Source organism: Corvus cornix, chromosome Z (assembly GCF_000738735.6).
Source record: "Corvus cornix cornix isolate S_Up_H32 chromosome Z, ASM73873v5, whole genome shotgun sequence".
NCBI lineage: Eukaryota > Metazoa > Chordata > Aves > Passeriformes > Corvidae > Corvus > Corvus cornix.
The window spans coordinates 5,192,580-5,216,337 of record NC_046357.1 but is presented as its reverse complement, the minus strand read 5'-3'; the positions used below and the strand labels follow the sequence as shown (position 1 = coordinate 5,216,337).

General features: G+C 37.5%; 1 protein-coding gene across 2 annotated transcripts in view; it reads right to left on the bottom strand.

Annotated features, from left to right (window-relative positions):
- PDE4D (phosphodiesterase 4D) overlaps positions 1-23,758 on the bottom strand; it is a 369,025-nt gene that overhangs the window by 250,915 nt on the left and 94,352 nt on the right. The window contains exons 1-2 of one of the 2 annotated variants that reach the window (XM_039566803.1): positions 4,680-5,052; positions 3,762-4,023 (exon numbers count right to left, since the gene is read on the bottom strand). The exons of the other annotated variant lie outside the window; for it this stretch is intronic. Coding sequence (XP_039422737.1) covers positions 3,762-3,808 — 47 coding nt within the window. The 5' untranslated portion in view covers positions 3,809-4,023; positions 4,680-5,052. Of the gene's footprint in view, positions 1-3,761; positions 4,024-4,679; positions 5,053-23,758 lie in introns of those variants that run through there. 2 annotated transcript variants of the gene reach the window in all.

The window sequence follows — 23,758 nt, the reverse complement described above, 5'->3', positions numbered from 1 at the left end:
GTTAAAAGCAGTTATTCTTTTTCACTTATATTTTCCTTATGGTAAAGCTAAAAGGCACATGCAATAGTTGTTTAACCAATTAGGCAAGCTAAAATTGAATACCATATTTATCTTTATTTGGTTTGTCATCACAAATGCAGACAGAATGCAAAGGAAAGGAAAGCCAGGTTACATAACTCAGCAGTAAATGTTTCTAAAATAATATGCACTGTGAATGGCAGTAGGCTGCATACTGTTGGTACATAATTTATGCTGCACAGTGTGTAATGTGCTAAGTTGCAATAAAATCTTACTCCTCCGATTATCACCACAAATGTGTCAGTATTTCCAGGCCTAACTTTGTCCTCACCCAGGACATCACTTGCTCCAACCACTGCACCCTTTAAAGTATTTTATATTTGCTTCTCCATAATCCAAACTCTGAAACAGTTTCAGACCAAATACCTCTTTTTTGCCTACTCCAGTCTCAGTTTTATAAGCTGTTTAGTCCACATTCACATTATAGCTACATTTATCTGTCTGATATAGTTGTGCTATACTGCCTACTGTGTCATACTGCCTAGAAACATATATATTTTATGGCTGCTTTTTGCCAGTAGTCCATTCTTACCTATTGCTAACATTACCAGGAGGGTTCAGATACTGGAATTCTCACTACATTTACTAAAGTTTATGGGTTCCAAATCAAACCCCACTCTATAGGCCACCACTTTTTGGCTATTCTTTCCCTAAATCCTAAATCCAAACAGAGGGACAAAAGACACGTCCACTCCCTTGACTTGTTACACAACATTAAATCCTGGATATTCAAAACAACAAATTGCATTTCAGAAAGGTTCATATTTTTATTTCCCCACAACTCTTTCTCCCCATATTCCACGTGAAACAAGCAGGAACTGGCACATGAAGGCATACTGCATGTCTCTAAGGTACAGAAAATACCTTTAATATCAATGAACTACTTCTAAAATATTTACTTCTGCATGCTCATAGAGGTTACATACATCATGAAGCATATGACACAGGCCACAGGACACCTTTGATGTGTTGCATCAGCATTAAAGTAACATTATTAAAGATGATCAACTAGTATTTGTACTGAATAAACATAAAACTATTTGTGTCCGATGAAAGATAGTCTTTTATCTTCACTGTCATCCTTTAAAGGACATCTGAAAGTGGCATGACAGATTATATACACACAGAACACTTTATGACAATTTCTATTCACAATAGAAAAGGATAGCAAACCTCACATGGTTTTTGAAGGTTCAGAATTAAAAGAAAATCAATGACTGGCAACTTAACACCCTGACACTCAAAAATGCCCCTTACAGACCTACCGTAGCATGAATAAGCAAATTTGCCTAATCTCCAAGAGCTGAGACAAACAACATGCTAAAAACATTTTCATTCTAAATTAAGGCCTGTGATTAGGTAAGCAGAAATGCAGGCAGAAACCATGGTATGGTTTGCATTCAGTTAGAATAGCAAATATAGAACATACAATTATCTTCCTGTCTTCCAAGCAAACACTTCTGCTGGGCTTCCCCACACAATGGGCTCACATACTGTGACAGACAGCAAGGGTTGGCAAGGAGCAGACAGGAAAGACAGGTAACCAGCTTTTAGGGAAGATGGACAAAAAACGGCCGGGTTGTTCCAAACGCCTTTCAGCAGACTTCAGTGTTCACGTTTGAAAAATGCTTAGTCAGGAGATTTAACCCTGCTGGTTAGGGAATGCTTGAAACGTTTCTCTAAGTTAGTAAAAACAGAAGTAAACCACATTCTTGGAAGACAATGGAAGCAGTTTCCCTGTCAGGTGCGGGTACACCTGCAGTGTCCTTTCCAGCACACTCTGCTAAAGAAAACCGCCAAAAAGGAAGATGAAAAACATCCGAGATCTCGCTGTTAATTTGTGGGGAAATGTGGTCTGAAGCTGGCTCTCAAAGGACCTAACAGAGGCTGACACTGTCCCACGGCAAGGTGGTACCAGCCGTAATTAAGAGCACAAACAGAGGCGCGGGCAGCAGCGCGCGCCCGCTAATTGTCCGGTCGGCGCGCAGCCCCGCCCCCCGCGTGACGCGCGGCGCGCGGGCGCTGCCATTGGCGGCGCGCGGGCGGTGACGGCAGCGCGGCCCCGGCGTGTCCCGGCGGCGCGGCCGGCCCGGCTCTGCCCGCGCGCTTCCCGCGCAGCGCCCGCGCGCCGCCCGCCCTGCGGCCAGCCCCTCAGCCAGCCCCGCAGCCAGCCCCTCAGCCAGCCCCGCAGCCAGCCCCTCAGCCAGCCCCGCAGCCAGCCCCTCAGCCAGCCCCGCAGCCAGCCCCTCAGCCTGCCCCTCAGCCAGCCCCTCAGCCAGCCCCTCAGCCAGCCCCTCAGCCTGCCCCTCAGCCTGCCCCTCAGCCTGCCCCCTCAGCCTGCCCCTCAGCCAGCCCCTCAGCCAGCCCCTCAGCCAGCCCCGCAGCCAGCCCCTCAGCCAGCCCCTCAGCCAGCCCCTCAGCCAGCCCCTCAGCCAGCCCCGCAGCCAGCCCCTCAGCCAGCCCCTCAGCCAGCCCCGCAGCCAGCCCCACAGCCAGCCCCTCAGCCAGCCCCTCAGCCAGCCCCTCAGCCAGCCCCGCAGCCAGCCCCTCAGCCAGCCCCTCAGCTAGCCCCGCAGCCAGCCCCTCAGCCAGCCCCGCAGCCTGCCCCTCAGCCAGCCCCGCAGCCAGCCCCTCAGCCAGCCCCTCAGCCAGCCCCTCAGCCAGCCCCTCAGCCTGCCCCTCAGCCTGCCCCTCAGCCAGCCCCGCAGCCAGCCCCTCAGCCAGCCCCTCAGCCAGCCCCTCAGCCAGCCCCTCAGCCTGCCCCTCAGCCTGCCCCTCAGCCAGCCCCTCAGCCTGCCCCTCAGCCAGCCCCTCAGCCTGCCCCTCAGCCTGCCCGCACCGCCTGGGCCGGCCTTGTTCGGGAGCTTCCGTGATGTGCTTGCTGCTGGGTATTCTGAAACACTCGGTGTTTATCCGAAGGGCAAAAGTTTTATGGGGAAGTATTTCTGCCTTAGCTAATAATCTTCATTAAGCGCTAACCGAGACATTAATTCCAGCATCAGGAGGGAGACATGACGCAACAACCACTGGTAGAATTTATAAGTAAGTTGACTGCACTGTATTGCAAGGCAAGTAGAAAGATTTTTCAGTCAGGAAGAACTATAGACGCCTGTGATTCAAAGAGGAAACAGATGTTTTAATGATGATAAAGGGGTTTTAATACTATATGATTGTCTTTCAAACAGCCATATTTGAGAACCTACCACACAAAAACATGTTACAGCAGTTACGCATATCTTCAATAAATGATTACTGAGTTGCCATATGAATGAGAATTTTTTCAGGTCACTTGAAAGTACATAAATAAATAAGTTCCAGGACAAACAAAACATAGGAAAAATATGCCTTCGTTATTTTCTTCAAGTCAGGCAAAGAAAGACATTTAAACAACTGTGTCTTTGATATGGGAAGAAAATACTTCACCTTGCTCAAAACACTTATGTAAGAAAACATGACCATAACAATACAATTTCTATGACTTGCCTATTTTGTAAATATAAAGAAGTGCTAAACTCATATTACTTCATCACTACTATCTCTGTAAGATTTTCGTTTATCTCATAGCTCTGTTAGTCCTCATTTGACATTTATTTAGGTAAAACCATAGTATCTGATAGTTGTCACAGTATTTTGCAAACAAGCATTTTGAGTTTAACAGTCTATAATGTGTATTGATTACTCACCATATCCATGAATGCCTCCTAAAGGGGAAATTATTCACATGCATCATGTTCACAGGTCTTCCAACATTAGTGTTTTCCTTGTCAGACTGATTTATCTGTTATGGTATTCATAGATGCATGCCAGAACAACTGCATGAGCAGTCAACAGCAGGGATTATTGCAAGAATTACTGTAATCCACAAAAATAAAAATTCCCAGGATCCAGTGAAGGACTTCTCACAGGGTTTTCTAGGTACACGTCCATCCATTTATGCATCACTTGCTATTTTAAAAAAAACATTAATCAGTATACAGAAACTGTTCTGACAATGCCAACAGTTTGCCTTGATAAAAATCCAAGTGCTTTGACTGTGAATTAAAGCATCTTCATATGCAGCATTTTGGACAGTTGGAAAAGGTTAGTTAAAAGATAGTTTCTTGCCATCTGTGCCAAATCAGTGTTTAGGGAGAGATGTGTAACTTCAGATTGCTTTGCCATGTTCAGAAATGAATACTGCTTTTTCTTCTTTCTTAGACACATATTCATCAATGATCAATTTAATGCAGTTTTCCTTTCTTACGAGCCTGGGGAACAGGAGGAGGTTTAATAGCCTTGCACAGCAACCCCAAACTTCTTTCTGAATTTGGTACTGTGACTTTGTTTCTTCAGCTAATAAAGAAGGAAGGAAGTATGCTTTTTCCACTCCATAGGACAGGACTACAGTTAGATACTGTCAAGGGATATGATCATGTCATAATCAAATTCATTTTTGCTATCTAACCCCGTAATAAGGCTGCCTGCTCCCTTTAAGTGAAATGACTAAGCTATTGGCTCTCACTGCAGAATCTAGTTCTGTTTTGATATTATACTGTACATAAGCCCACGTGCATCAATCTGTACGTTGCAAAACGAAAGCAAAGCTATAAGTCCCGTGTTACCTAAGCATTCTTTCTCTGCTGTCCTTTTTTCCCAATTCAGCTCCCAGACAGTAGTTATCACTCCTTACGCTCTGGCAAATATCCTCGGGAAGATTCTTAAGCCCAGGCTACAGAGACGGCATCTATTTTGAAGCAATGCAGAGTCAACAGGCTCACACTTCCCTTTCCCGGACCAGAATTTCCAGCCTGCCCTCGAGCTGCTGGTCTCGCCCAGCAGCAGCAGCAGCAGCCGCGGCAGCCCCGGACAGTGTCGGGCTGCGTGGCACTGGTCCTGCAGCAGACTGGGCTCGGCTGCGGAGAGGGCTCTGCCTGGCAGAGGCTGTGCTGGCGTCAAGGGGGCCCTCTAGGTGGGTTCTCTCGGCACCGCGCAACCTGCCCTGCCGCTCCCACCCCCCCGGGAGGGAACGGAAGGACGGGGCACTAGCGGGAGAGCCTTCCTTAGGACGGCCTGTGCCTCCCGGGTGACAAAAAAGCACTGAAAATTTTGCATGGAAGTGCAAAAATCTGCAGGAAAAGAGACGCTCAGGAAGCAGAGTTCACCACGTTCATCTGTACTGAGACGTAAAAGATTTCTGGACTTTTATACTTAAGCATAACCAGGGCATACATTGTTTGCTTGCCATTCTTCTTACGTGGTTTACACCGTACTAAGACTTCTTAAACTTCTAACGACCCCTTGCCCTTTTGGACAGGAAATCCTGCAGTATGGAAGCCAGCTGCAACTTCAATGACATTAAAACGTGTGATAAGACTTTGTATTTCATTAGGGTGTGGGTGAACTTGGGAGTAACATGATAAGCTATTGCACGTCACATTTGTATAGATCCTATTTCCTTAAGATCAGTTATGTTGCTTGTCACAACTCTATTCTACAATACCCCAAATTAGCCCTAGTAGAGTTGATGCCACTCTGAAGAAAGAATAAAATATTAAAGTACTTGAATGTCACAATGTATTGACAGTGAAATGGCATTTATTTCAATTCAGTAATAAAAAGGGAGCCTGTACTGCCACACACATTTTTTATTACTGAATATTTGTATACTACTTAATTGAAGCCTTACAGCACAAAAGTACAACCAATTACAAAATTTTAAGGGGCTCTAGCATCATTTATGTTCTTCTAGTCTATACAGAAGGTGAGGATTTGGGGTTTTTTTGTCATTTAAGTACAACCATGATAGAAAGCAGATTCTGAGAGTTATAAATAAAGAGAATGAAAATTAGCATTTTTTACTAAGATGCTACAAAACAAAATAGATAATCATTCAGTAAAGATAAATATTCGGTATGACTTCAAAGGGACCAGGTAAGCTGTTATAACTATGTTATGTTCATGCTTTATGTAAAAAGCACCCCTATCACACACATCCCAGTTGGTTTGGGAGTTTATACTAGCGACATTTGAAGAGAATATGAACAAAACTCTGAAAGCTACAACATCGCATGATTAATCTGAATATGAAAAAAAAATCACAACTATTCCAGTTGTCGACTGCTTTCTCTAAGGTAGATAAGCTTATTATGAAATATTAACTGCACCAAATGCTACACAAATCTGCACCATCATTACTATTTCATATTGCAGTTATCTCACTGCATACTTGCCAGATCACTCACAGGCACTGACATTTTCAACACTAGACTTACATAATGACTTGTACTATCTTGAGAATAGCTTCTCAGCACTGACCTGTCACTCACCACATTTTAAATCTCAGAATGAGTCTATTCTGCATATGTGTTACAATTTCTCTGTTTGTCTTTAGTGTTAAGTTCAGCACAAAGCCTAGCACCCATTGACTCAGCTAATTTCATTCAGAAGCAGAGTTGCAGAAGGAGTGTGGGCGTATACAAAGTTACTATACAGTATTACAAACCAGTTAAAGAACTCACCAGCAAACTGGAATGCAAAATATATGGGCTTTCCAGGGCAGGGATAAATTAAACTAGAGACTTTAACCAGTAAAATAGGTTGACGTGTGAAATTCTTCCTGTTCAAGCCCATAATAACTTGCCAACCACTTTGCATTAAAAAAAAAAAAAATAAAATAAATAAATAAATAAATAAAATAAAATAAAAAGGCAGCAATTTGAAGCAGATTTTCGTTTGATTCCTTGGTTACCAGAACAGTGCTCTGACCAGCAGAATTTAGATTATACAACAGTGCAGTCTATCTTCCCCATTTGTGCAGAATCTAGACTAGGCATAAAGAAATTGGAGGGAGAATGACAGAGACACAAACAGAAGTTACAAGTGATTATGACTCTTCTCTGAAGCGGAGGAACCCTAGACTCCAGTCCTTATACAAAGTCTTCTTGAGTATTTTCCACTAAAATGAATTAGGACAAAGTATGTTTGTAGCAGGAACCAGATTTTTGGAAGCACTTCTCATTTCCAATAAATATTTGCATTGGACTACAGAATGAGGATCTATCCTCTTTCTCCCTCTTAATAGTCTTGAGAATCTTTCATTTCTTATTGCCCAGTGAAACATCTAAAGACGGAGGAGTAAAGAATATATCCTATAAACCTTTTTTAAATCAGCCTGTTAACATTGCGAAAGTGCTAACACCTTTCCATTCTGTTCTTTTGGGGAAGGAGAACCAAAGAGAGGATTATTTGCTTCTCCATTTCCAGGTAGTCTTCCTCCCACAGCACTCAGCTTTTCAATTACTAGCCATACCAGAAAATTCACTTAAAAATTGACTAAGGTCTGTGTTAAACTGAAGTCCTCTAGAGTATTTTCTTTGCTCCCCTCTTAGATGCAAATGCACTAGCAGACACCAGAGGAAGAGTTTGCCTTGTGACATTTCTGGCCATTAGCATGTATAGAATGGTTTGGGTTGGAAGGCACTTTTAAAGGTCATTTAGTCCAAACGCCCTGCAATGACAGGGACATCTGCAACTAGATCAGGTTTTTTAGAGCCCTGACCAACCTGACCTTGAATGTTCCCAGGGATGGGTCATCTACCAGCTATCTGGGGAATCTGTTCCAGTATTTCACACTCATTGTAAAAAATTTCTTTCTTACACCTATTCTGAATCAACACTCTTTTATTTTAAAACCTTGTATCCCTTGTCCCATCACTTCAGACCTTTCTAAATGATGATAGTACTAAAAAAGATAAGAACTGTTGTTCTACCAGTATTAGATTTTAATATAAAACTCAACAAAATCAATGAAAATACATGATACAGACATACAAGTCACGAGAAGAAAACTGCTCCAGGCACATATAGAACTAACATTTGTATGCCTAGATTGAGTGCAGATTTTCCAAAGATAATTTACTGCATCTTTTAATTTTTACAAGTGGAGGGCAAACAAAAATAATTGGATTAAATATTTTGTTTAAAATACAATAGTACACAGGGCAATACACGTATCTGGAAAGGTAAAGCTAATACTTAAAGCAATGCTGAAAAGTCATCTCCTTATATGAGTACACAGCAATTTCATCAGTGTCATTGTTAAATAGTAATAATGACCAATGCCAGATTTTTTGAGACTATGCAGGATGAGCTGGTGACTTAAACCAGTAGACTCTGGACAAGTATCAATAAAAAAACCTCATCAAACTTTTTAATTGCATAAAAAGTTTCAAAATGGCCTCCAAGTAACGAATGGTTGTGGAGCCTGAAATATGCTACCACTAACAAGGAGAGTTTCTGGAGATCAACTACAGTGCATGCAAGAAATAAGTTGCTAACATATATGACCAGTGCAGAAAGTAATTTCAAGCTTTGGGAAGAAGGCTGAAATAAAAATTCTCACTAAAAAAAAAAAAAAAAAGGATAGCATTTTTGCCTGCATTATTAAGAAAAAAAAAAAACAAAAACAGATTATTGAAAACAGAAGGAAAGAACTGAAAAAAAAATAGCAGTCATCTAAATCCTAATAGGTATTAATCTGCAATATTATGGAAATATAACTGATGGGTGTGATGATTCCCCATATTTAGGATTAATTTCTATATTCCGAGTGTTTGGATGTCATCATTATTTATAAATTTTCAATGAAAACCACATAGATTAAAATATCAGCATGGTTAATGAAATGGTAAGAAATGTGTCCCACTGCACAGAGTTGAAGGAAATCATCCAAATGATAGGTCTTTAGTCACACAACTTTTTAGGTCCCCACAAGTTATCTTCAGTAATAATAGCATAGAAAGTAAAGGCACAAATTTTTCTCATCAGAATCCTCATCAGAGTGAGCAGATAAACCCAGTAAGTGCCTTAACGCATTTTAGACTTCTTTGCTCACCAGCAAGTGTTACATGAGTGTATGTCAAGACAAGAAACAGGATTTTGTCCTGTGTGCTTTATCTGCCATCTACCCTGTGAGGAAATTAGCTCTGTATTGGACCCCCTTCTGGAGAAGGTTAACTAGATCTTCAGAAAGAAAAGCCTGTGGAACTTAGAAGCACTTGGTACAAGCAGTCCAGATAACAGTAGTTTGTCTCTATTCTTCCTGTACAGTCTTGTTACATCCCTACAGACCTTCCACCCTCAGATATTTTCATGACAAATCATAAGACAAGCCACATGCGTTTGGTGTCATGCTATAGAAATATCATCCCAGTGGGCTCTGACGGAGTCTCACATGATTTCAAAGACTTTGAACTGAAAAAGACAGAGAATTTGTTTCCTGTACCCAGAGAGGTCTAAATGAGTGCTATGCAGTGGGGAAATAACCCACACCACATAACTTGCCCTGAGGGCTTGAGAGCTTAAAGTCATAATTATCTCATTGAAATGACTACTAAAAGAGAAAACTTCAAACAACATGTAGTTCACTTTTGAACAACAATCATGAATTAGGTAATGTTGCTAAGAGCTTGCAGCCATCCCTTAAGAACAAAAAGAGCTTAGTTATCAAGTATATTTTTGTTCTGAAAATGATGTGCTGAACTATAAATGTAATTTGAGCAGAACATCCTCCATCCAAGCCCCATCCCTTTTTGAAGTCCAACAAATCTTCAGGTCAAAAACTTTGAAAAATGAATATTTTATATGTCTTCTATTAAATTCTTAGCTTGTTCTGTGTCTCTTTTCCTTTCAATTAGAGCAAGAGATTTTTTCAGGTAATCTCATTTTAAAATGTAAAATCTCCTCAGTTGTACAAAAAACAATTATTGTTCCTCATTTCACTTGGTAAACATCAGTTGTTGTTATACATTTATTGTGCCATTTATGTCTTATAACTGATATAAAAAGATCCTTAAGGCTGCATAGATTTAAACTGGCATAGAAGGAGTGGTGTGGACAATGCCAGGGTGTCTCAGGGAGATTAAACTACCTTTTGATCTCATTTGAAGAGAAATAATCTTACTGTCCTGAATACTACTGATTGGTGATACCTGAAGAAAAACAACTGTCCTTCATAGCAACATGCCTCCCTAGATTAAGCACCACTGGTTTTGCTCAAAGACTCATAACTTACTGTCATAGGTTAGCAAGCATAGTCCCGGAAGGGACGTCCTTGCTAAGGGGTGCTTACAGTTTCCTCTGGGAACTGATAGAACCTATCAGCTGGCCAGTTTGGATATGGACAATTCTCTAAGCCACTTAAAGTTGTGACAACCTCTGTGATCCACATTTAAGAATAGGCAAACTCCCCCTCCAAGCTCTCTCTCGTTTCCGGCGCTGGGACAGGTGGCTGCAGGGCCCGAGCAGGGCCCAGTGGGCCCGGCCAGGCCCTGCTCGGGCCAGGCCGGGCCGGGCCACGGCCATCCTGAAGCCATGGACCTGTTCCAGCCATGGAACCCCCCCACTGCCTTGCCGTGGGCAGCCGGAGCGGCTCGGCTCTCCCCCCTCTCCACTGCGATAAGAAAAATTCAACATTCCAGCTGCAAAGCTGCAAGGCCGAGGTGAGATTAACCCTTTTTATTGCTGTGAAGAGCTGAAAACCTGAGGGAAGAGAGAGAGGAGATGCTTAAAGCTGAAATTCTCTTGTGAAGCTATGATATATCAGAGTATCCTGTTGTAATTTCATGAAGATATGGGGGGTGGAGTGTTCAACTCGTGAGCAGAAGCACCTGCGTTGAGATAGGCAGATGCTGACGCAGCTGTAATTTCATGAGAAGTTTGGACAGGGAGAGATGAACCAGATGAGGACTTTTGCTCCAAACGGGAAAGGAGAAAACCTCAGTCCCTAGAGATGAACCAGATGAGGACTTTTGCTCCAAATGGGAAAGGAGAAAACCTCAGTTCCTAGAGATGCTCCCAGAGATAGTCCTAAAGATGAAGATGATGAAGACCCTTTGCTCCCAGGGAAGGAGAAGGGCCTCTGTTTTTGTTTCTGAACGGCTCGACCTTAAAATTGTACCCCAAAAAACTTCAAGAGTGGACCCTCGAAAGCAGTTGCGGGAAAAGCTGCAAGTCGGGGGAAAGGACTCACACGCAGGCAGAGAGACTCCTCTTCCTAAATGGACTGAACAATATTTGGAAGTGGGCGGCTGTCTCGTTGTGATAATGTTTTCATAGCATGAGCAAGAAGAGACTTCTCTTTCTAAATGGACTGAACAAGGTTGTTATGGAAGTGGTAAACAGACTGAACATCTTAAGGGTTGTCTTTTCACATTGTCAGTGGGAGAAGGGAGGAAGGTGGGGGGAGGAGGAGAGTTCTGAAGGTATGGTATAATTTTTTTTTCTTCTTTTAGGTCTGTTAATAAACTTCTTTATAGTCTTTCAAGTTTGGTGCCTGCTTTGCATTTCTCCTAATTCTTATCTCACAGCAGATAAACAGTAATGAGTATTTTGGACCAAACCACTACACTAAAATTGGTGTTTCTGCCCGGTTACAAACCGAACCCGCGACACTTACCTATTGGATAAGAGAGGGTTCGGATGCCTTAAAGATCATTCCAGAAATATAAACAGAAACTTTACATTTATGCAAGAGAAATGTAAGTAAGAACTGCAGATTATTGTTCTCTCTTTTCTGATTGTACCCTTTTCCCCATCCACTGACTGACTAATGAATCTTCTTTGCCTTAAGAAAAGCAAGAAAAGCAACTATTCTAGTTTGCTGACAGAATACAGACTTAACATATTAAAATGAGTCACAGTTTAGACTCATGTTTATCAAGTTATTTTGATAGCTATGTTCTAGCTATCTTATTTTTGGTCAGAAGCAGAGCTTGAGCTCTCTGTAAGGAGTCATGTTACTTCTGTGGAATATGGTAACACACTCACAGTTTGGATGTATATCTGCTGTGAAACAGGAAGTGACCTCCGGTAACCAAAAATTCTAAAATTTTACCTCAGTGAAAATATTAGGTATGCCATGGACAGTTTGGCACCAATAATTCAAGAAAACAAATAGTATGTTTTCACAACTGTAGAATGGAAACAATGAGAAAATGATGACAGTTTTTTTATTTATATAGTGGTAGCAAACTGAATTCAGAGTAGATACACTTCCAGCAAATAGTCATGACCTGTTCTGTAATATGAAGATTATTGTGCATTATTTTTGGTCAACTGTATTTCAAATAGAACACTGTTCAGAATACTTGAATCTTAAATGACAAGGTAGGATGAAACTTTACTTGGTAATACTTTTTGTTTGATTTTTTTTTTACCCTATCTGGTAATGTTTGCATTGCATTCACTACTTGGTTGAATATTAGCTTAGTGAAGATGGCTTCTTCCTATATTACCAAGCATCATATGTTATTCTGAAATAAATACAAATAGATTTTGTAAAAGACATGATAATTATCTTAATTGAACAATTCAGTTATGATTTACAAAAAGAAACTGAGCAAAATTACTTTTCTTGACAATTCTTGTGGAATGTTACTTAGACATACTTTTTTTGACACTTTCCTATCTAGATAGTTTCTTTTCTTGGATGGGGAAGGAAAAGAAGTAGAATGGGCACATGTAGAATGCAGGACTTTGGGGGTTTTTTTTCTGAAATTTCATTTCTCCTAATATATCTTATTTTTCTATCAAGTGTGCTTTTCTGATGTCAAATAAACAGTTCAATCAACTAAATTTCAAATTATGATTTATAATATGGTTTAGACATTTGAATAATCTTCTTAATAATCTCAAAAAAAGTTCTTAAAGATCTAAGTTGTAGATGACCCATTAGAATCATTAATGAGAAGATTTCTGTTTTGTCTGGAGCTGTTTATTCATCAAAAATATTGCTTGCTATTTTTGAGAGGGAAATAGACATACTGCAATTCTTTTCCTTTTAAGGAATGAAAACTAGTATTTCCTGTGTGAAGATCCTTAAAACTTCTTCAGATACCTTAATGAATTTTGCAATATGTTATTTTCATAATAAATAACCTAGATGTTCCAGCTTTCTATCAAATTGAAACCTTCGTTATAAATTTTCTGAGGAAAAAAACCAAAAATGACAGACACTACTATAATTTCTTTTTGAAATCGGAATATGAAGTTGGATATTTGAGAGGTAATGTGCACTAATGAATGAAAATCTTTTTGATTTGTCCTGATTTGCCTTGGTTTTGTTGCTCCTAATTTTATTTATGAGCAAATAATTTCTGCCTGTTTGTAACTTAGTCATCAATAAATGTATTATGTCAAAACCTTCAGGCCTTGCAAAATCAAATCATTTCAACATTGAGCGTATGTCATAAAAAAGGTTAGCAATTATGAAAGTAATATAAGTAGTGTTGAGTCACTGAACTTGCCTTTCACTTGTGGTCAGCCTATGCTCATTGTCATCAATAGACTTTCTGTTATCTTTCATAGTTCCAAAAAATTTCAGGATGTCAAATCTGTAAACTTTACACTCCCTCCTCCTGAACCACTGCAAGATCCTGTAATCTGATTCTTCTCTATGGTGGTAGTTTCCTAACACTGAGTCATATGAAAACATCACTAGTGCTCTCCATGAATAAAAGTACTAAGTGAAATATTTGAACTCTAGTAGCATTTTACTTAGGAAATAATATTTACCTTCTAAAAGTCCTTTATTTCTTCTGTTACTACCTCCTAATCTGCCTTAGAATTCTTTACTTATACTCATGTTTTCTATTTTAAATAGCAATTTCCCAAGTAACATCATAGCAGAGATCACCTCTATGAGTCCACCTACTATTTTGTCTGGAAAATAAGATTGCAGAGAGCAAATTAATTTAGTAAACACATAAAAATTTTATCCAGTTTTATATTTGTCTTGATGACTAGTAACTCTGGTCTTCAAGAATTTCTTTCTTTTTCTTTCTTAAATGAAAAAGGCAGTGTACCTGTCTAGATCACTTCTGATCTCTTAAAATACAAGTAACACGTTTAATATTATTCTGTTCCTGATTTTATAATCTTATTAACAATTCCTACTATAAGAGTGAGATTTCCTGTACCAGTTCTTTCAAAGTTCTTGAACAAAGATCATCCTGTCCCCTTAATTTAAGAGCATTATTGCCTGAGATTTGCTGCCAGATAAATTGTAGCAATTTAGATTTAAATACCTTTTTTCTATTATTTATCATGCCTGTCCTGATTCTTAAAGTAATTTTCCTTATTAACACTATGCACCTTCTGCTTTCTGTTGATTCATTGAATACTGGTCAAGAAATTGATTATATTTATCTTGTCAGACTATTCAGTCCTTACCATATTTTACAGATGGATTTTTTGCAACACAAACATGAGAAGTTTTAAGTTTCTCATCATAATTTCTGGTACCGATTCCAGGAAATATTCACCCAACACATTATTTTTGCCTCTGTGGAACACCTTCCTTTTCATGTCCAGTATTATTTTCAGTTCATCAAACTGTAATTCCCCTGCATCTACCAGCAGATGTACAGATCCCAGAGAGCTAATTTATGCAAGCTGACACTTTGTTTTTTTCTATTTGCCTTTCTCATATGTCTCTAGAACCAGTCCAAAAACATCCAAGGGTCCACAGATCACGTTTCATGCACAAATATATGATGCTATCCACCTAGCTTACACACATGTACTAATAAATAATGCTTTAGACAGGAGTCATCATGATAACTACCTTTGGTACACAAATTCTTTTTTTTTCCATTTTGACAGATGTGGACAAAACATAATGTATAATTGAGTATTCTATGTCTGGCAAATTCTAGCATTAAGTGACAACTTGTATTCTGACAAAGATACATATATTTGTGAATTGAATTAGAGTACAAGAACTAAAACTCATAATTGAAAAAACATTGAAGCCAGAGTCAACTTCTTAAGTAAAAGCTGTTTAAGAATTAACACATAATTTAAATTGCTGAGTGCCCAAAGGGAAGCTAATTCAGGTAACAGTTCTGTTTCCCAGCTGCAATAATAGGAAAAAAACCCTAGACTTTATATAGTATTAAGAGTTTCTCACTGTCCTAGGAACAGTATACAGAAGTTGTTCTAATATATATTGCTGAATGAAAAATTGTGTGTGCCTATGTAGCTGGGATGTAGTTATGGAAAATTACTTAATAGTGGAATAGTATTTTATAACTACATAGAACCACAGATACTTAGGGTTACTGAGAAACATAGAAAAGACAAGATCTTTATCTCAAACATTTTACAGTCCTAAAATAAGTAGAAAACAGAGGGAAATTATTATTCATTCCATACAGAAGTGGACTAAAACGTTCTTAACAGAAGCAGAATAATAAGCTGATTATGAAGTACTTAATGAGATTTATAAGATGAGTATGGGCCAATATTCCCTGTATACAAAGCCATTCTTAGTTTCTTTTTAATTTATTATTTAAAGGAGTACAATAAAGAGCAAACATGTGACAATTTAAGTAGCAAACCTCTCTGATTTGCAGACTGAAGTACAAATTTGCATGAGATTATAGCAGCTTTTTCTAAAGTTTGAAGTCCAAATCCTACTGCATTTACATCACTAAAAATACTGAATACCCCATGCCATCCATGGTGTTAACCACTAACTGTGTGATTGTGAGCAAACTGAGGAGGTCTGAAGCCTCACTGATTATTTCCTCAAATATATTTGTGAGAAATTGAACTCTTCCCTCACAATATACCTCAGCCTGCTAGAAGTATAATGCTTAGAAACTGCAGCTTTTAGGAAGCACACAATACATAAAAACACACCTTTTTCCTATATGCTCCCAATGTTTTTGAAGAACAGACTCCTAAATTGATTATCTCTGAAACAGGCAACAACTTCAGGTACAAGAGACTACAGACTTGTCTCTCGTCAGTTTATTGAAATAATCTTCAGAGAAATCCCTCCATTTTGCAAATTATTTAAGTCAAATGAGATGGTGAAATGCGATGGGACCCATACACTTTAAGTCAGACATATATTTGATGTCTTTGCAGGATCAGTTGAATCTAGGCCTGGTTCCCCATTATCCGTGAAGACTGATGGCAAGGCATTGCACTATATCCTATATTTACATACTAGATTTTAGATCTAGCCAGGGAAATTGAGAATTAAATTATTGCTGCAAACGTAAGACACCTCTTTGACATTTGATTCTTTTTCTTGCATCTGATGACTGAAAAAAAGGAATATATCACTGGTACAAAGGCAGACATCAAGAGGTCCACTCAGAAAATTAGGTCTCTAAAGTCACGGCCTCTGGTCACTAATTAACACTTAGGAAATTTGGAAAGCTCTCATGACATAAATTGGTTTTATGGTATTTTGCCAACATAACCCATGAGAAACATGGAAACTTGTTAGCATTATGGAAAGCCAAGGTAGCACTGCTTGAAGTATAAACACTTAGCTGTAATGCTATGTTTGGGCCATAGTGACTGCACTGCTTTCGCTATTTATCCAAAAATACAGATATTAAAAAAATGTCTCAGTAATAAATGTAGACAAAATCTAAAAGATTAGAAGATTCATCAAGAAAAAAGATACATTTTAAAGTTATTTTCCCCTTAATATACATTTCGCAGGCTTACTTTTAATTAAAGTTACCAGAACACTATTATTTCCTGGTATTCTGATAAATAACCATCATTCTTCTTAAATCAAGTTTTGAAAGCTCTTACTTATGTGTGCCTTCGCATGAAATTCTCCAATAAAGTTGAATATGGGATAAATTTACTAAAATAGAGAAGAAAGAGAGCATGCTTTCAAAGTCTGTTTTGCTGATGTTCCCTATTTTCAAAACTGGGCAGATAATTTTTGGTAATTAAATGGAATAAAAATGCCCATCTGAATAAATCCCAAATTTTTTTTTCTGAGAAAATGATTCCCATAACATGTATTTTCTGGAGTGTTCTGAGAAGACTCTGATATTTTCTCTCTATAGCTTGAAAGCTTGTGTGTATGAAGGAACAGAACAGATGTTATTAGTAATCATAGGCCACACAGTGATTTTTCTGAGTAAATGACATTGTCCTTAAAGTCGGATATCTTTACCTTCTCAAATATTCTCTCTCAGTTAATGTAGGTAACTGGGGACAGCACCATCTCACCACTCCCTACAGAATGACAGTGAAGTTATACACATAACTTCTTAGTGCCCTCAGGATTTGCATGATAAAATAATGAAACAGTAGTACATGCCCAAGGTATTTTTTGTGTGAATTAGGCAGATAACTCATTGTGGACGTGATCTTTAAAATACAACATATAAGACAGAAGTATGATATGTGACTTAGTTTCCTACTGCAATACTAAGCTAAAACTGAAAAGCTACTGAATGACTTCTTCAAAAAACACTGCTTTATGTTGCCAACTAAATAAACCTGTTACCAAAATGCAATATATCATTACAACTAAAGCCTGATGCAAACATCTGAGTATTTTATATCTTCTCACAATACTTTGTCAGGTTCTAAGTTTAAGCTTATTCCAATACTGAAATAAATAGAAAATTGTTGCTTTACTATTTTCTCCAATTTATTAATACACTTCACTGCCAGTTCATCCAGAGAACTATCACTTTCTACAAAATACTCGGTGGAAAAAAGATTTCATACCTTTCACTTTACAGGGGTGAAACAAATCTTTTATATTATTTTATAGATCTCTGTTATTATGATCACAAGTTTACTACTTATAACATCGGAAAATTTCCAATTTTTTCAAGTGAGGTTGAGTTGCAAAATGCTTGGTAAAAACGGTTCTAAACACTCATTTAAATCAATGTTTAAACTCTAAAAGTAAAACTTAGACTACTTGAAAAATTAAGGGTTTTTTTTTTCTGGCTGTTGTTTGATCACTTAAAAGGCCATGGTGCAATACTTTCTCACTAAAAAATTGAATAGGAGTTTTGATTAGTTTGGCCCAAAAGTGAAGGACAAACTAATATTTGTCAAGACTAGGAGAATAACAGAATTACCTAAATTAAGAATGAACATTGAAATTGTCCTCTAAAGGGCTGGACAGAGAGCAGCTCCACTGAATGGATAAGAATTTGGAAAGCTCAACAGTTGGAAAAATCAGGCTGATTGACTATGTTAGTAACACTGAAACCCAGATTTGATTTTATTTTTTTTTCATTGGAACATGCCATATTAAATTACTGCAGAAATCATATCCGACATAAAATTGCTCGTTGCTACTTCAAGAAGGAGATAGGTGTAGAATTCATCTAAGCAGAAACTGTGACATCTGTATGGAAGAGAATGCTAACTAAACCCAGGATCACCTGCTCCTCTTCTCAGTCTAGTCCTTAGAAAGCAATAATCAGAAAGGGACATGAAACTCCCAGTTTCATTATTTGAGCAGCAGGTACCTCTTTTTTGCTTATTCTTTAGAGAGCTCACCACTGAACTTCGTTTTATATTATTTCTTATATGGAACAAAAATTTGAAAACATCTGAAAACCTGAAAACATCTCTAGATACACAAGCAATAAAGTTCACAGGAAATTTTCAAACTTATTTTACAGTTACTGTTATAGCAATACCTATTTAAAATAAGTAGGCATGTAGTCATTGTAGAATAAACATATAGAATAAAATTCACTTTTTTCCCAGATGTCAAGAAGCAAAGTTGTGTTTAATTGAAGATTTCTAAACTGAGAGCTGGTGCACTGTAATAGACCCAAATGGAATTTTTGATGGTAAATCCAGTGACATGAAATCTTGGTATGTAGGCTTCCTATAATTAATCCAGGATGTTTAAAGTTTTTACTTGTAGCCACTAGTGCAACTTATCCTAACATAAAAGCATGTTTCAAATAATTTCATATAAATTTATTAGAAACTAAAAGGCAGAAATTGAAGTTCATTGAAACATTAATTCACCATGCTTCCACTGGTCGAAATACAGTTATACATGCTATTCTATGATGTTTCATAGGCTTATGGATATCTTCTGAATCCTTCATTTATAGTGCTTTTCATTCAGTCTTTTTACATTTCTCCATGCTAACATTTCAACAGTACACAGATATCTTCTACACATAAGGAATTAATATACCATATAATAAACTATTAAGGCTTTTATAAAAAAAATATGCATAAACGCTGTCAAAAAGGATGACAGAAAGTTTCAATATAATTTTTTTTTATTTTAGTATTGTACAATACCTGATCTGTCCTACACAAAGAAATCACTCCCAGAAAGCACATTTTCAGTCTCATTTAGATCTCTTACATCATTTTGCAAAGATTGATTATTCTTTATAAAGTGTTTTAAAGATGTAAGGCTAACTGTGGCTGCCAAATATAATTAATCTAGTTAATACACCAACAGTGAACATAATACTGTTCAATAATAAATTCCTTTGTGATACTTACAATTGACCAATTGCAATTAACCAGTAGAGTGTGCTATTTTTAAACTGCGACAAGCCTCCTGGAAGGTCATTTCATTACCCTTCATGAATTTTTTTAAGATTCTACATGTAATATGACAAAATGGACAAAAATCTGAACATTTTAGGAACCAGTACTTATGTAGTTAAAGACTTATACAATCAGCAAGATTTTAATGTGAAAAAAATTATTGTTTAAAATATTTTGAAACCATCAGTTCTTAACGAACAGAGTTCTTAATTAACAGAGCTGAAGACTGTACAGAAGAGCTTTATTTTCAGAAAGTAGTCATGGAACTGGGATCTTCCATACATATACAAGGAAGATCCTATGACTGGTAGTGGTTTATATTACCCATGCACTTAATACCACACACTTCAAATTATTTTATAAAATTTCAGAATCATTTGATAGAATTTCAGAATCATTTGATAAAATGTCTTTGGGTTCGGACAAGGAATTTTTATGGAAACAAGCTTCTTCATCTTCTCTAAATTTATTGTGATGTTTTAAATATTGCTTAAATTACATTGACCCAGATGAAATATTTAGATAGGCCCTCTTTTTTTATAGCAATAAAAAGACAGCTGCCATAAGATGCAGTCTGCCTTATGCACTGATGTTTTAGCTATGAAACTGGTGGCAGTATTGAAACCAGATGGAATTCAGTCACATCTGAAATCATCATCATGCAAATATTCATTATAAAATATATCAGTATCAATACATAAGATTTTTTAGAAGTCTGAAGATGTAAACAAATCTTGTAAAATTTGAGGCATGTTCTTAAGGAAGGCTTAAGGATATGTTCTTGTTCATGTGCATTTTAGATATTTACATTCATTTTTCTAGGAAAGATACTTTTTACATTGGATTCTGTAATTTTTCATTGTTCATAAAAAGCTTTTTTTTTCCACACAATTCAATTTAATTCAGGCACGAATGCAATGAAAATATAATTACAGATTTGGGGGGCAAAATTAATAGCTTCTCATATAAGATCAACACTCCCTCCTCCCTCCAGCACTAGATTTCTATATTTTTACTTATAAACTCTCAAAAGTTCTAGAAAATAGTCTCTTTTTTTGAGTCTTACATGTGTTCATATGATAACTATTTTGCAAGTGAGTAACATTTCTGTAGAAATCTCAAGGCAACATCTGGAGGACACAGATTAAGCATTATCTAAAGTACATAGTCCATCTGTATACATTCAATAAAAGTTGTGTAACTTTCAGGTCTCTAGGCAATTTATAGGCACACACATAGGCCGAAATAACTGAAAATACTACAGCATGATCATGTTCAAGACTGTGCCTGGACCACCTGGTGATTAGCTCACAAGCATACTGAAAAGAAAGCTCTTAAGTAATAACATATTTATTCCAGAAAAGCAATGATCTGAAACAGCCAATGTTCGTAAGAAATTATAAACATCCAGACTGCCAAAAGTAGAAGCCCTTATCCATGGTACAGAAAAGATTCTGGTACAATTGAGCAAAGCATGTAAGAATGCACTGTAAAGGTATGCTGCATCTTTTGGTATATTTGTAAAAATGGAAAATATAAATTGGCTGGCTTTCTTTTGAAGAAAAATAAATAAATTCTTAGGATGATCAGTCAGTTCTGGTTTACTGCTGGGTTTTGTTTGTTTTGTCTAAGTTTTATTTCTGTGGTTTGTTTGGTTAGTTTGTTTTCAATGTAGAGAGACAAGCAATGCTTCACTGATCAACATTTATACTGAGCTGAAGGTCAGACTGTCAGCATTTCTGCAAGCCCATATATCTGAATTAATAATTGCCTTTCAGGTACTGGTGAGCTACAAAATCATTGCAGTGCCATTTAGAATCATGAAGGCATAAAACAGCCCAGGTTGGAATGGACTTCAGAAGATCACCTTGTCCAATCTTTCATGGGAAAGAGATCTTGTATTTGATACAAACAAAAAATAAAAAGAAAAATTGTTACAAAACAGAATGGAGGAGCTGGAAACACAAAAAAATATTTTCTTATTCTTATTATTATAGTCCCCTGGAATTGTCTGTTGGATATATAAAGTATTGCAGTTCTTAAATTTTAAAACTGTGAGAGATCACTATAGGCAGTAGTTTTCAAAAAGAAACAAATGTCAATAAAGTCTAGCTCATGAACTCTTTCAGTTATCCCAGTAAAATGTAGTTTAAACTTTTCAGTTGCTTTCTTGGTTTTTCTTTCAGTTTTGAAGGGTTTTTTTTGGTTTTGTGGGGCTTTTTGAGTGAATAATTTTAAAGTATCTTATGTATCTTCCTAACTTGGTACAGTGATGGAAGATTGTCACTGTTTCCCCTGCCAGGTTAAAAAGCATATAAATATTAAGTATTTTGGTGCTGTGCTCTCTCAGGTAGTCTTTCCACAGTTAATATCCAATTATTATTTTTTAAATGATCTAATTTTAAAATAAATAAATTATCTTTTATAGGATGTGGTGTGGTTTTGTCCAAAAGTGTCTGCTCAAAGCTTTGGTGCAGGCAAATTGTAGTGTATGCTGTTCCATTTGGGCAATAAATTCAATTCCAATCATCAACAACAACAACAACAAAAACTTCTCAAGAACAAGATGAATCTTTTTTATAAGGGTTTAGAAATAAAAATATTAAAGTAGGACTATCTTACTAGCTTTAAATGTAGAACTGTTCCTATTTAGTCCTTTGATAAGTCCTGTCCTGTACCAGTCCTGTAGATGGCACGAAAATACTCTCCATACTTCCAAATCATTCTTTGAAACATCTGTGGACTGCACTTTTTTAAGTAACAGTATCAAGAACTCAACGACCTTCTGGTTGTGGTCACCAAATAAGCTCAGACACAAAGATTCAAACTGTGAGTTTGTCTAGCTCCACAGCTAGACTCCCCCCCTACTCAGATCAATACACATATAGGAGGAAGACTGAACTTCCTTAGCTACCAACAGCATTATCACCAGTGACACTGCCAGCCTCAGCACAGGCTGTGTTCACACTGCGAAAACAAAGACAGCCCGTGAGCTGCCAGGCACTGGAGTCACAGTCTCTCCTTGGCTCTTTTCCAGACTGCTCCAGCTAGTTCTCTCTAAGACAAAATCAGGATATGGTCCCGAAGTAGTTCATTCTGAAGATGACTCCCAGCAGGTGATCTAGACCAGAATGCATTAAGTTCGGTTTCCTTTGACCTACACAGTCCTCCACTGCAATCCTAGAATTTTTTATCCCCAAATACCACTAAAGGCCTTCATGCAAAAGCCCAAGCCACACAGTGTAAAAGCAACAGTTCAGCGGGCTGCAATATACCCTGTGTTATTTTTTATTATTTCAAACACTGCCAATTGTATGCATAAAAAAATAATTATTGTCTTTCTGTCTTGACATTATCATATAGGGTCCAGAAGGAGTTCAGAGCCAAATGCTATGCAAATACAGCCTGCTGTAGGGTCCTGAGTATCATGGGCCACTCTGCATCATTTAATTTATGGGTTCAACATCATACCCAGTAACTGATGCGCTTTGCAGGGTAGATGGAAGATTTCTTCAATCTTTGTAAAGTTCATTCTGTGAGGACAATCCGACCAGACAGCTGTGAAATGGCCTTAGGTCTCGATCCAAAGCACACTCAGAATATTAGGCAGAACTTGGGATAAATGTTCTTCAAACACAGACAGAGGAGACTGACTTCCCTAATTTTTTTAAAGATATTTAAATACATATTTAAATCTCAAAAGTTTATTATCATTTAAATTAGCAAGTGGAAATAATTTCAATATTTCAATCACTGATTTAATTTTTTTTTGTTTGCATTTTTCTGGTTTTTCACCTAAAGAAATGTTCATCTCCTTTAAAGTTCACACATTTTTACTAATGAAGATACACTATACCTATGTATATTTGAAGTAATTCCACAGTTCAGTAGACACTTAATTTATTTTTCATACTATTTTTATTATGTTAAAATAGTAAATGCCATCACTTTTAAATTTGATGACAATATCTTTTATTCAAAGTTTCTGGAAAACTGCTTTTCACTGGAAACTAAAATTCTATTACAATATAGAACTCAGCACTTTTGAGTGTTCGTTGTTTATTAGAGTTGTTTTTTATGGAAAATAATTACTATGCTATAGGTATTTAAAGATAATGAGTGGTGGATATGGATTTCACCTAGCATGCAAATAATTGAAAGTATAGCAAGAGACTTCTTTGTATCCTTCAAGACTTCATAACTGAGATTCAGCCTTGAGGGTGTTTGGAGTACTCTGTGTTTGGTTTGGTTTGTTATTTTTTTAATATTTTTTTTCTGAAAATTATTAGGAGAAGGAGAAGAAGGAGAAGAAGGAGGAGAAGGAGAAGGAGAA